The sequence below is a fragment of the Canis lupus genome, chromosome 17 (assembly GCF_003254725.2).
Source record: "Canis lupus dingo isolate Sandy chromosome 17, ASM325472v2, whole genome shotgun sequence".
NCBI lineage: Eukaryota > Metazoa > Chordata > Mammalia > Carnivora > Canidae > Canis > Canis lupus.
In genome coordinates this window covers 50,351,640-50,364,719 of record NC_064259.1, presented here as the reverse complement: position 1 = coordinate 50,364,719, position 13,080 = coordinate 50,351,640, and the positions used below count along the sequence as shown (strand labels likewise).

Below are 13,080 nucleotides of genomic sequence, written 5' to 3'. Positions count from 1 at the left end.
AAAAGGAAGAAAAAGATATGAGAGACCTGGCTGGATATATGAGACGAGGGACAGAAGATCATAAATGCCAAATCCAGAGATTTCAGTAATGGAAGAAATTTGGTGTAACTAATAGGAAGAAATATCAAAAAGAAGACAAAAAATATGGAATATGTTTCAGGAAAGAACTGTCTTACAAAGGCATCATCATGAGAGAACATGGGGTCAATATATCTGGAGCATAGACTGAGAGCAGGCAGGAAGAAAAGAGCAATCAGAAATGAGGTAAGAGTAAGTCAAGGATAGAACATGGGAGACTTCAGAGATCACATTAAGAAGTTTACTTTATTCTGAGAACAATGAGAAATTAAAGTATTTGAAACACAGTTTTTATATGATTTAAATTGTATTTCAAAGAGGTATAACTGGGTATGATATGGAAAATGATTTATTTCTTGTTTATTTTGTCAGAGCTTAAGAAATAATTATGCTATGGAGTGTCTAAAACTGTTTAAGTGAGACATTATTGTTAAAAAACAAAGAAAAAAAAAAAAACCCAAGTAAGCACTCTTGAGTTCAATCTTCCTGACATAAGCATTTTGAAAAACAAATGTGAGCATGAGTAGAAAAGAAATTTTTTGATCACATATTTTTTGCCTCTTGTTTTTATTCAAAGCCAAATGATATGTACACTCATGGGTAATAAGGTCACCAGGTTAAAAGAGCAATATGACAATTATAAACAGATTACAGTGGTTACGAACCAGGGCCCATTAGCCCATACTACAGGAAAGTTATCGCTATAAATGGCTTTTCCTGTGTCCTTATCAATGCAGCACACAAAGTATCTCACCCTCAGCTTTTCTCTATGATCTATGTAGTGTTTATGCCTATCTAACCTCACCAGGCACTGGTGGGTCAGTGCAACTAGGAGGCGGGGAGATATGGCAGCAGAGTGATGAGACAATCTGCTAAGTGTCAGAGATGGACTAGGAGTCACCAAATATTTCAGAGTAAAACTTTCCACATTAAAAAAATATCTCTTAAAAAAATACTCAAACTATGCTCCTATTGCTCAGAAGTACTCAAGATCACCGTGGAAGCAAACCAGAATGCTTCCAGCTCTGTTCTAACTGTGTAAATTGGCTCCTCAAACAGTGCAACTTGCATTTGTCTTAGATGGGGCCGGGGGGCGGGGGGAGCGAGAAGATGAATATTTCTAAGACAGGAAAGAGAGTCCATTTAAAATGAAAATAAAACACCACTTACAAAGAGTCAAGAGGAATAGAGCCTAAAATATAAGTCACTTGAAGTTCTTAAAAAATAAATGTCAAGTATATAAACATCAGAATTTCTTTCTAGTATCATTGCTATTCTAAAAATTTGAAAGTGGTACCTACTCATTTCATATTACTATGGTCAGGAAGGCTTTCCCATTAAAAGTTCAATATTCTTTTCTTATTTCCCAAATAAAATGTATGTATTTCAAATAAACACGGTGGATTAAAAAAAATAAAAGAAAGAAAGAAACAAACAAACAATCTTCACAGTCTCCTACAAAGCAGCTTTTCTCTAGACTCATTAAATTATGAGCTTTTGAAAGCAAAAAGTATCCTGGTCATCCTTACCTCTTTCACTATGTTAAGAAATATTGGCTTAAATAAAATTTAACATGTTTATTTTCTGTAGATCTTCTGAGAACACACTTTTAATATTCTAATGTGATCTGTTAAAAAAAAAAAAGACAGAAATACAGTATACAGAGTTCTAATGACATCTGAAACAGGAGCCATCTTCTTCCTTTTTTTTTTTTCTTTTTTTTTTAACAGATCATCTGATGAGCCTGGTGTTCCCTAGAAATACAGCTCCAGAAACAACTTTAAGAAGATCTAGATCATTAAGCTATGTGCTTCTGGCAATGCTGGAATTCTATATCCACAATTTCCAATTTCATGTGACTAGTAAAATAAAGTGATATTTCCCTCCCTCTGTAACACCATCTTTGGAAATGTCAAAGAGAGTAAAAACTTAGAAATTCTAAACCACTAGGATTTTACATATAGGCCTTTCCATTTGTCTTAATTTCTACAACAGGAATAGCAGACAACCCTGTCTTAATTTCTACAACAGGAATAGCAGACAACCCTGTCTTAATTTCTACAACAGGAATAGCAGACAACACAACCCTGCTTGTGTTTCTGCCCAAACCAAATATTTAAACATTCATTCAAATGTCTTTGTAAAAAATTGAGAGAATTTAAATAACGGATTTTTACTACAGTTGTAGAAAATAAATACAAGTCAATAGTTTCAATGTTTAAATTAGAATCAGGATATGTCTAAAAAAATAGGCTTACTAAGGTACAATCAATTTTAATGAAAACTAAAAAGCTAGACAGAGCCCTATTTATCAGTGTTTGTTGTCAGATCAATGGTCTCTGAGAAACACTGGGAAAATTGCATGAAGCTGATGTATGGATATCTTTCATTTGCCAATCAACTGTCTTAATACTTAGATGTAGCAGTAATGTTTTGTTAGTTTTTAAAAGGGAAGTTTCATCTTTTTAAGCCAAAAACAATTTTAAAAATCTGACCATCCGAAATATACCCAATCTTGCAGATCCGCTTTAAGTCTATGTTCCAATTCTTGCTGTTCAATGTACTTGATTATTAAATAGCAACAGTGCCTTTTGATAAAGATACAGGCTCAAGAACCATGACATCTTACCTCTGGTGCCAACAAAATAACTATTTCATGGCATAATTCAGAGTGAGGCCAGTATCTACCAAGTGAGATGTTTTCTCATTTGCCATATGAATAAGTCACTTATTTAATATAGTCAAATTTGAAGCACTATGAAATTGTTGCACAAAGTGTTAGGTGAAATCCAAGATAACACTATTATAAATACATACATAAACAACAACCCTTCAACTGCTGCTATTTGAAAGGATCTGGAAGTCTAACCTTAGAATGCCAAGACTAATCACTTTTTTTTAATTGAAAATTTCAGTAGTTTCTTAGGTCTTTCAAGTATCTATTTCCCAAATGTTTTAATGTAACAGCTAACTGCTGCCAAAGTTCTTTATGTAATTTCATTAAGTAATTTCCTTAACACTTCAGAAAAGATGTCACTTAGAACTGGTTATATCCATTCCTTTTTCCTACTCTCTAAATCCTTTCTTTGCTATTATTGGTAGTCACAGGACCATGGATTTTGTAGTTTCCTCCAGCTGCCAGTGCAGACCATATAAGTAGAAACCTCAGATTAGAAAGGGAGGGAGAAAGAAATATGTTCCAGGAAGATTCCTGCCTACCCCACCCCACCTCACCCTACCTCTGGCCCCCACAATAATCATGAAGGATTGTAAAAAGATTGTGGGCAAATTCTAGCTCTGCTACTGACTCATCTCTCTAAATTATGGCTAAGTACTTAAAAAGGGATATTATTAAAAGCAAGTAAAGGGTAAAATATCCTGAACCTTAACAAAATTACTTATGTCCAGGGAGATAAATTACTAACTATAGTTCTCATAATTATTTTTAAGTCTCTGTCTGAATCCTTCTTAGTAAAAGAATTCAAGGGACAAATCTATTAGTTTAGGTGCTGGAGCTAACATTCTTAATAGAAAAACAGGTTACCAGCTTGCCATGCATAATGACTGCCCAGGGAATGAAGATTTATGACACAGAAATAAGTTCACTTTGAAATATGCTTTTAAATTTATATTTTGGCAAGGCTTCCAAACCTAAGAGAAAGACAAGTGGTAGTGCATCCTTAAGAGGCTTATAAAAGGGGGTACTCAGTTGGAATTGGGTAAGCTATTCTGAGGCATACATCTGTAGTCAGTAGGTACCTGAAACCTAACTCAGCTTCTAGTTCCTTTTACATGAAAGATTCTTTAAAAAAAAAAAAAATTATATATATATATATATATATATATATATATATATATATATATATATTCTTTCAAGTCTAGTAAGATTCAGGAGTTGAGGAGGCCTCTGAAATTCTAAGCAAAATATCACATGCCTATACTTATGTGCATTTTGTCTGGGGAAAGGGCTCACAGCTTTGATCAAATTCTCAGAGGTCCCTCGCCCAAGAAAATTTAAAAGAAATACTGCACTTGCTACAGCCTTTGTAATATGAATTCACTGCACCACTGACATTCTGCATTCCCTTAATATCTCAGGTTGTTTTATAGTCTCCATTAGTAATTGAAAGTGAATTAAATACAAATGAGGGTCTTATGATTCATGTAATACTGAAAGGTTGCTGCTAACTAAAACATCCACATATTGCTTATAATATGCCATCCCCAGATCCAAGGTGTCAGAAACCTTTAAAAAGTACACTTTTTATTATAGTATAATACAAATGCAGAAAAGTACATAAATCAAAGGTATACACTGGTCAACATTCTTAATCTAGTATTTTTTTAGTCGTTAATGAGCACATGATATAAATCACTGGAGAACAAGAAATCATAAGAAGATTATAATGAGACCTACAAACTAGGACTATGGCTGTATTTACAAGTTTACTCCCCCAGTCTCTTAACGACACCCAAGCTCCTTAATATGGGACATATCCATCATTCTTTCAGTGATAGAATGGTGAATGAGCAGCAAATATGTTGCAGTGTACAGAGGAGCTTAAAGTATATACAAATCTTTGTCCAAATTGAGCTGGGTTCAAGGCTTGGAGCCCAAAAACATGGCAGACACCAGTAGACTGATACAGTTGTTAAAAAAATCTCTAAGACAGATTGGTTTCTGTCTTCATTAGATAGATAGTTCACCCATCTTTTTAACTACTACTATACTATGTACAAAAATCTCAAATTATTATTATTATTCATCATTTCTCTTCTGGCAAAATTTTTTGTTTTGTTATTTTCTCCCTCCTAAAAAATTAACCTTAATGACTATAAGATGTTTTATATTTTTCCCCTCACCTGCCCACCTCTAAACTGTATATGAAGATTTAACAGTATAAGTTGTTTAATACAATTCTATAAAATACACCTACATTTGCCCTGCATACTTCTACTGCATTACTATACCAAGAACCAAGTCTCAATTAACCACTATCTGACCCTTGTTCACTTTCTTCCCTTCCCCCCTCCTGCCAAAGTTTGCCCTTCCTGCCAAAGTTCAGCACTTCCTAGAAAAGTCTCACTGCCTGTTTGATATTGTACTTCACTTTAGTCACCAAAGGAAGAATTTACAGGTGCTTGGCCCCATCTATAAGACCATGACCGAAATCTGACCTCCTGTTACAATATGTGAACTCCTGCCCTACTGATAAGGCTGGCAGATATAAGTAGGATTTTTCAAATAATCCTTTGGGAATTTATAAGCAGCACAGCCATAAAAGGGGGGTGAATGGAAGGTCGGTTTCACTAAAAATAATAAATATTGCCATGTTTATTCAAAGTGTGCCTTGTTATCCTCCAGGCCAAAAGTTCAGATAAACACTATTGTAAATGACAAAATATTAGAACTTTTTGTTACTTCTGTTATGATCCTTCCGTTGGACACCAATAGAACTGTTTTCCCTCATATAAGTCCCAGCCCTGATATTGTATAACACTGCCTTAGGCTAGGATACTGGATTCATTTGCAGGTCAAAAGGAGGGCAGTTATCTTTCAAAATCAAAAACAAACATTTATTATTATATACTACTAATACTAAGTGCTAAGGCTAAAAAAGATGAATAAAACATGGTACCTGCCCTAAAAGAGCTTATAGTCTATTGAGGAAAAAGAACATATATTTAGGATAAGATGATATAATACAGTCAGCACTGATACAAATTGTATTGTGTCCTTATAATAGTGCAAAGGGGATGGGGGCCCACTCAGCTCCACCTGAAACATCAGGAAAATTTGCTGGAGAACACAAGTATGAAATAAGTAGGAATCTGTAAAATAAAAAGAAGTGGGATTACTCATCCAGGCAGAAGGACTAGAACGAAGAAAGGGTGACAAGCAGAAAAAAGCATTGTGCGTTCAAAGAACTGGAAGTATTTTGGTATCATTAAAGTAAAGTGGTAAGCAGCAGAAAATACAGCGGACAGGACATGGAAAACCTTCTATGCTCCTATATGCCATATTTTCTTCTATAATTCTATATTTTACTCCAAAACTGACCAACTGGAGAATTTTAAGCAGATAACATATATGCATATTCACAGATCACTATCACTACAATGAGAAGTTGAGTTAGGGATTTATGATATAAAGTAGAGAGAACAATTAAGAGAATGTTTTCAATAATCCCGATGATCTAGGGCAATTTTTTTAGGATAGGGGAAGATGAGAGAAAGTAAAACTATATTTAGGAGGTAACATTTGCAAGATACAGGGATCTAGATACAGTACTGAGAAAAAAGAAAAGGTTTGGGTTTCTTCCCGGGGACTTGATATGATGCTGTTATTACCTGAGATCATGGTAAATCCAAAAACAGTAGATTTTAGGGAAGGAGGACATAATGAGTTTATTTTGAAACATAAAGAGTTTGTGCTGCTTGTGGAATATCTAAAAATGTTAATATTAATTACATCAGGAAATAAAAAAAATATTTGTTACAAATCTTTAATTAAACATTTTCAAATATCTTTGTCATTAAAATTATGAAGAGATGTCCTTCACTATATACTAATACAAATTAGTGATGTGAGAATGGGGAAACAAATATAGAAAAGTAACAAATTAGAGCCCCCCAAAAGCTATGAAAGGAGTCAACTCTAGAAGCCATACATGGTCTGGCTCTTCCTTTAGCAAAAGAAATATTTGAGTGCTTTTTTAAAGTCCATCTAGGTCTGGAACAGCAATGCCTAAAAAATAAACATGCGTTCCAGAAATAGAGCTGAGCTCTTACCACTAGTTGTATTTTTTTTTCCAAAACTAGGAAACATTATGAATGTATGAATGAGGGGAGAGGCCTGTCTCTGCCCTATAAACAATGCCTTATCAAATTATTCCAGAACATTTATGAATGCCAAATATTTCAACACTACAGAACATCAGTGTGTGTGGAATTTATTTTTTAAAGGGCAGTTTAAGGTCCTCCTTAAACTCACAGTTTAGGATGATATAGACATTGTGTATTTAAGAATGTGTACATTTTAAATAATTGATAAATTGTTTATGTTGGCAGAGACTAGAACCTCTACCTATATGTCTATACTTTACCTCATATGTTTTTAAAAATACCAATAATGTGTCTAAAAGTCATCACCAGAGATACATAATTCTTGCCAGATTAACCGCCACTGATTAAATTCCAGTTATGTGCCATAGATGAAGTGAGGCACCATTCATACATTATCTGTAACTGTACTAGGCAGATCATTATTATCACAGCTCACACATGAGAAAGCTAAGGTTTAGGTAATTTGCCTCACACCACACAGCTAGTAAGGGTGCAAATAAATTATTCCAGTACTCTTATGAATCACTTTCAGAGTTCTCATTTGAGGAAAATTTATTACATTATTTATACCATAAAATCTTAATAAAACTTACAAAAACTAGCAGATACACAGTGATGAGATGAAGTGCTGTCATATTATAGTCATTCAAAGAAGATGTGGTATATGTATACAATGGAATATTACTCAGCCATGAGAAACGACAAATACCCACCAATTGCTTCAATGTGGATAGAACTGGAGGGTATTATGCTGAGTGAAATAAGTCAATTGGAGAAGGACAAACATTATATGGTCTCACTCATTTGGAGAATATAAAAAATAGTGAAAGGTAATAAAGGGGAAAGGAGAAAAAATGAGTGGGAAATATCAGAAAGGGAGAAGAACATGAAAGACTCCTAACTCTGGGAAACGAACTAGGGGTGGTGGAAGGGGAGGTGGGCGGGAGGGTGGGGGTGACTGGGTGACGGGCACTGAGGTGGGCACTTGATGGAATGAGCACTGGGTGTTATTCTATATGTTGGCAAATTGAACACCAATAAAAAATAAATTTATAAAAAAATAGATTTTATAAAACTGTTAAGCCCTTGACGAAACATCTTATTTTCATACCAGTTTTAATATTCTGCTAGCAATCATATATCATCTAAGCCATTTCAAAGGTTTTTTTTTTTAATTCTTATTTACTTATTATAGTCACAGAGAGAGAGAGAGAGAGAGAGAGAGGCAGAGACACAGGCAGAGGGAGAAGCAGGCTCCATGCACCGGGAGCCCGATGTGGGATTCGATTCCAGGTCTCCAGGATCGCGCCCTGGGCCAAAGGAAGGCGCCAAACTGCTGCGCAACCCAGGGGTCCCCATCTAAGCCATTTCAGAACAATACTGTAATAACATGAAAATGCATCTTGCTTTTAAGGTAAATTTGTCTAGTTTTGCAAATCAGACGATAGAAATTCTGAAGTGGCATTACCAATAATTGAATTAACCATTATTTGTCAAACTTTATGTGTGAGGTGCACTGGTAGGTACTAATTTATGTTGATATCTAAACATAAATAGTTTTTGTTCATAAAGATGGTTAAAGTTGATGCTAGAAATGAAAATAGAATAGCAGTTAATAAATTTATTAGGGGTTTATGGTGGCTCAGTCAGTAGAACGTGCAGCTATTGTCTCGGGGTTGTAAGTTCAGACCCCACATTGGGTGTAGAAATTACTTAAAAATAAAATCTTAAAATAAGTAAATAAATAGATAATAAAATCAAAAAATAAAAACAAAGATTTTAATTTCTCTCCTGATAGATTACAAATTTTTAAAAGCAGAAGTCCTTGACTTATTTATACATCCTTGCTCTCCAAATCCATTTCATGGAGAACAGAAATTCATAAGTATTTAGTGAATAAGTATATAAGTGATAAAGTTTGAGTTAGCATACACTCAAACAAATGTACTGCATTTTTTAGCTACCACTTACTTATTCATTCAGTTAATATTTATTGGGTACCTACTGTATGCCAAGTACTGTTGTTAGCACTGAAGATATAATACTAAATTAAACAAACTACCGATTTTCATACTTTTACACTATTTGAGAGGTAAAGTACACTTGTTTTTGAAATTATGAGATTTAACAATAAACCATATACATAAATACAAAAAAGATTAAAAATTAAAAAATTAAAAGGAGTTGAATTCTAGATTGCTTAAAAAAGAAAAGAATGCAAGTTGAACTTATCTAAAGAATATAAGGATCATTTAATATCACAGAAGTCTTCCAATGAAACTTACCACATTCATGAACTAAGGGATAGGGACAAAACTGTATCAATATATTTGCAAAACAAATCCAATAAAATTCAACATTCTTTTATGCTTTCATTAAAAAATACCAGGAGTCTAGGAATAACTAAAAAATATTTACCAAAAACTTATTGCAAACATCAGTTAATGAAGAAACTTTAGATACTTTCTGTTAGAGATCAAAAATCAGACAAGGATGCCTACTATAACCTTCCTGAACAACAAACTAATGATGATCCTGGTCAATACAATAAGACAATAAAAAGAACAATGGGTAGGAGGAAAATAGACAAGTCAGCATCTGCAGACACTATGATCAACTACACAGAAAATCTATTATAAACCAAAAAACAACAATAATAACCCATAAAAGAGTTGAGCAAGGTTGTTAGATTTAAGTTAACTTACAAAAATCAAGAACATTCCTCAATACAGCAATTATTAATTTAAAAGCAAAGTATAAAACAGCAATAAAAACTGTATCCCCAAGACCATTAATATTAACATAGAAACAAAGCCTAATTAAACAATTTAAAAGACTTTTCTCTTCCATGAGCAGCATGACTTAGCATTATAAAGTTGTCAATTCTTCCCAAAATTTATCTATAAATTCAATCAATTCAAACCAAAATTCTAAAAGGATTTTTTTAATGAACTCAAAGATTCTAAAATATACAGAGAGAATCACTAAAACCTACTCCTGAAACTAAGATTATATTATATCTCTATGTTAACTAACTGGAATTTAAATAAAAACTTGAAACAAAATGGGAGAAGGAGAAGAAGAGGAAGGGAGAGAGGAGGAGGAGAGGAAGAGGGAAGAAAATGATTGTAGAAAATGATTCTGGGGGATCCCTGGGTGGCTCAGCGGTTTAGCACCTGCCTTCGGCCTAGAGTATGATCCTGGAGTCCTGAGATCAAGTCCCACATCAGGCTCCCTGCATGGAGCTTGCTTCTCCCTCTGCCCTTGTCTCTGCCTCTCTCTCTCTCTCATGAATAAATAAATAAAATCTTTTTTAAAAAATGATTCTGTCAGAAGATAAGCCTCAAGGAAGTCATAACCTTAAGGTGGCCCCAATTTATTTTAACTTCTTTGGGGAAAAAGGTACTGAAGCCTTTTCCATTAAAAAAGAACTACTTATATAGACACCTATTTTCATTATGAAGATTCATTCTACATTTGAATAAAATAATTTGTTTTTTAAATAAATAAATAAAACAGAGAAAATAAAGCTGCATAAATAGTGAAGGCAATTTAAAAGAGGAGAAATGAGAGGAGACTTGTTTTACCATATATATACAAGTATCACAAAACCAAATTTAACAAACTAGAAAAGTGAAAACCAGATTCTCATATTTAGATATTCAGTATATGCCTGAGTTGCTACCAGGAATCAATGGGCAATATACAGATAATGTAGTAGATGGGACTGGTAAAACTGAATCCATCATCCAAAAAAAATTAAGTTGGATGCCCACCTCATACTATATACTATGGTGAATCTAAGATGTATCAATATCAAGATGTGATGGGAAAAATGTTAAAGGTAGTATAAAAGGAATGCCCTATGACCTTGGAATAGAATGGGAGTTAAAAAAAAAAAAAACACACAAGACTTAACAGTACAAACCACAAGGTTAAAATTAATGGACTTGATTACATCAAAATCAAGGATTACTATTTGTGAAAGAATATACACATAATTTAAAGTCTGGGAGTAAACTGGAAAAAGGATATTTGCAACATCCTAAACTATCAATATCTACAATAAATAAGGAATTTCTGAGATTTCTCTTTCTAGCAAATAGAAAAAAAAAAAACAAGAAAGCCAATACAAAATTGAACAAAGATTAAAAATAGGCATTTCAGAGAAGAAAAATCCTAAATGCTTAGTGACTCTATAAAGAGAAGTACAATGTTACCAGTAATTAAAGAAGCACAAATTAAAACAAAGAGATATGCTTCAATTTCCATCAATTTAGCAAAAATTAAAAATTGGTTAAAATTAGTATTCTACATATACCTTGGACTTATACAAAATAATGATAATAGTGTGTCACCAACTAAGATGTATTTGATTTATTTAATTCTCTGTATATGAGACTGAAAAAAATCATCTACTTATTTGAGCTGCCTTGAGACAACTCAGTCTATATCTTGCTCCATCTTTATATAAGGAATGACAAATGGAGAAAAGAGGTGGAGAGCGAGAAGAAAGAAGAGGGGAAGAGGAAATTAGAGAGCAAGGAGAAGTAGGAGGAGGAAGGAGAGGAGTGGAGAAAAAATTACCAAGTCTTTCTCACACTAAGGGTAATCACCTCAAAGTACTCCAGTCAGGAAGTCCATAGAACAATGTCCCAAACTGTCTGGAGTAATGACTAATTGACATTATATTAAATATATAAAGAAGCCAGTCGGAGAAGGACAAACATTATATGTTCTCATTCATTTGGGGAATATAAATAATAGTGAAAGGGAATATAAGGGAAGGGGGAAGAAATATGTGGGAAATATCAGAAAGGGAGACAGAACGTAAAGACTGCTAACTCTGGGAAACGAACTAGGGGTGGTGGAAGGGGAGGAGGGCGGGGGGTGGGAGTGAATGGGTGACGGGCACTGGGGTTATTCTGTATGTTAGTAAATTGAACACCAATAAAAAATAAATTAAAAAAAAAATAAATAAATAAATATATAAAGAAAGAAAATGGGTAATAAATGGACAAAAATATTCACTCAATCATATTATAAAGGAACCTGATAAAAGCTTCATAGAACTTTGCTATTAAAAAATATCAATAATGGTCTTCTCTCATCAACTTGTCTTTGATGGTACTTTTTAATTTTTTGATTGCCTTGTGTGTATCTGTGTGTCTGCATGTGGGTATACTACCAAGATGGAGAAAGGGCTATTTCTTATCATACCAATAATACCCATAATAACTTCCCCCCCAGGCAGTTCCTCTGCATACTGTTATATGACAAATGGACTAAGTATCATCAGGAATAAAAAAATAAAGTTTTTATAAATATTATTTTAACATATAAAGATAGGTTATTTTATTTAAATTACATCATTAAATTAAGGACAGAAATCTGTGTGTGTAACTATTTCTAGGTATGATCTTATCATTTGTTGAAGACTAATAGAAATTAATGTTATTTGCTTATGTCATATTACCTGGCAAATAAAAGATTCAAGAAGAGAAGAAAGGATTATTTTTTATAATTAATATTCCTTAAATAATAACTTTTTTCCTACTCTTGATAATAAACAGAAAAACTTTCAAAAATGAGAGAGAAGAGTTTTGAACTCAATATACATCTTTATTAGACAGAGCCAGATGAAGACTCACCAGGACAGAATATATGTGTAGACATCGATAAACAGGAGAGAAATCCACCAAATCTTGGGCTCCAGGTACCTGCAAAACAAAATAGTCACAAAACATTCAAAGAAATCTATGAAGAACATTGAACTGAATTCATTTTTACTATTTAAGTGTAAAAAATAAAAGCCAGCTCTAGTTTCTACGAGAAAAACACAGAACAAACAAACAACCCATGCTCCCAGAAATCTAGTTTTGGTATTTTAGCCTTTGGATTAATAAACTGTGAAGATATCAGCAAGGCTGGGACACAGAAGAGTAGGATAAATAACAGAGAAGAGTAACAGGTGTCTCAGACCCTGCATCTGCTTTTGCAGATATATTTTATATTTATATCATTTTTATAATATATAAAATATATTTTATATTATATATAATATATAAAATATATTTATATTATTTTATGGGACTCCAAAAGGGAAGAGAAGGTGGGAATGTGACTCAAAACCAAAATTTGTCACACAGAAGGAAT

The 13,080-nt window shown here is 33.3% G+C and overlaps 1 protein-coding gene across 10 annotated transcripts in view; it reads right to left on the bottom strand.

The window, feature by feature from the left end:
- The window catches only part of EXOC6B (exocyst complex component 6B), a 615,592-nt gene that overhangs the window by 337,876 nt on the left and 264,636 nt on the right, over positions 1-13,080 (bottom strand). For 9 of the 10 annotated variants that reach the window (XR_007403261.1, XM_025453542.3, XM_049096020.1 and 6 more), the window contains one exon: positions 12,576-12,644. The exons of the other annotated variant lie outside the window; for it this stretch is intronic. Coding sequence is in view for 8 of the 9 variants with exons in the window: in XM_025453542.3 (XP_025309327.1) it covers positions 12,576-12,644 (69 nt within the window). In the remaining variant the exon portion in view is untranslated. The remainder of the gene's footprint in view (positions 1-12,575; positions 12,645-13,080) is intronic. 10 annotated transcript variants of the gene reach the window in all.